Source organism: Charadrius vociferus, unplaced genomic scaffold (assembly GCF_000708025.1).
Source record: "Charadrius vociferus isolate BGI_N301 unplaced genomic scaffold, ASM70802v2 scaffold321, whole genome shotgun sequence".
NCBI classification, from domain to species: domain Eukaryota; kingdom Metazoa; phylum Chordata; class Aves; order Charadriiformes; family Charadriidae; genus Charadrius; species Charadrius vociferus.
Window position 1 is genome coordinate 2708485 of NW_009646934.1, and position 1318 is coordinate 2709802.

Genomic DNA, 1318 nt, shown 5'->3' on the forward strand with positions numbered 1-1318 from the left:
GTTCCCAGCCTGCACCGCGGCGGGGAGAGCTGCCCACGTGACGGGCTCCCGGCTGTCCCCACCGCCCCTGGGGGCGTCCCATGGTGCCTCACGGTGGTGCCTGGCCGCCATTTTGTGCCAGCTGCCACTGCGGGCGGTGTGAGCGGGTAGAGTTGTCTTCGGGTATAATGTCAAGCAGAAACTGTTTTTTGCCTATGAAGTCAGACTGGGAAAGAAGCCGGTATCTCTTAAACAGTTGCTCTACACAGTGGTTTGGGGTGGTTGCCTGTGTCTTCATAGCTGGCTTTTGACAGGGAGACCTTGGAGCCCGGCTCTCCGAGAACACTGTAAAACTGACTGGAATGTGTTGAGCCCTCTCCTCCTCCAGCTTCCCATGCCTGGCCCGAGCCAGTCCCTCTGTTAGAGCACATTGGCTGGTGGTTTTGTGTAAGCCCTTGGGTGTCCCTGTGGCTCCCAAGCTGCTTCCTGCAGCAGGCCCACAGGGCTTGTCTGCAAGAACTGTGAGATCTCATATATTGATCAACCTGAGCAGCAGACTCAGCAACAGGTGATACTTTTTTCATGCCGTCTGCAGTCCTCAGCAGTCTTTGTTTTCATTGTAAGAAGATACTGTCAATCAAAAATTGAGCACTATACAAAAGATACCTTCCATTCACTGCAAACATATGAGAACAAGTATCTGGACTCCAATTTGGGCCTTGCTACCATCTATTTATGCCATTGTTGTAGGACCATTTCTTTAGCTAAGTTGAATCAATAAAAGACCAGGTGTCTTTTGAAAGGGAAAGCTACAGAGGTACATTAAATTAGTGGGGTTTTTTATTAGAAGGATGTTACCACATCTTGGGTAACAATCCCATGAAATGTCAACACCTTTTCCTTTGTTAAAATGAGTTTATAGCTTAGAGCTATATGCAAAGCTGCTTTGGGGGCTTGATCTCATGTTCATATTTGCCAACAGGTTTATAGAAATCCAGAAAAAGTTCACTGACTGGTCTTAGGACGGCAGTAACTGCCTGTTGATTACAAGGCTGAGCTAACAAATGTGAAAAATATTTCAGCAGCAGAGTAGGCTTTTTAAAAACAGGCCGCTCGGCTAATCCTGTCAAATGTGATTTGAGCAGTTCCTGCCATTAAGTCAGTGAACAGCTTTGGAAGGATTATCTGTACCGATATAGGTACTACAACCTCTACATGGCGTTTTTCAGTACATTACACGAACAGAGGAATTGCAGTAAGGAGAGCCGTTTCAGCGCTGTCCGGTACAGCTCCGGTTGGATGCCGCCCGTCGCGCCGCCTCGCCCTCCTCCTCCCCGCC

General features: G+C 48.7%; 1 protein-coding gene across 1 annotated transcript in view; it reads left to right on the forward strand.

The window, feature by feature from the left end:
• Positions 1 to 1194: 1194 nt before the first annotated feature.
• The window catches only part of LOC104295105 (chromosome unknown open reading frame, human C17orf75), a 5363-nt gene continuing 5239 nt past the window's right edge, over positions 1195 to 1318 (forward strand). Inside the window, exon 1 of the mRNA XM_009894809.1 lies at positions 1195 to 1262. Coding sequence (XP_009893111.1) covers positions 1195 to 1262 — 68 coding nt within the window. The remainder of the gene's footprint in view (positions 1263 to 1318) is intronic.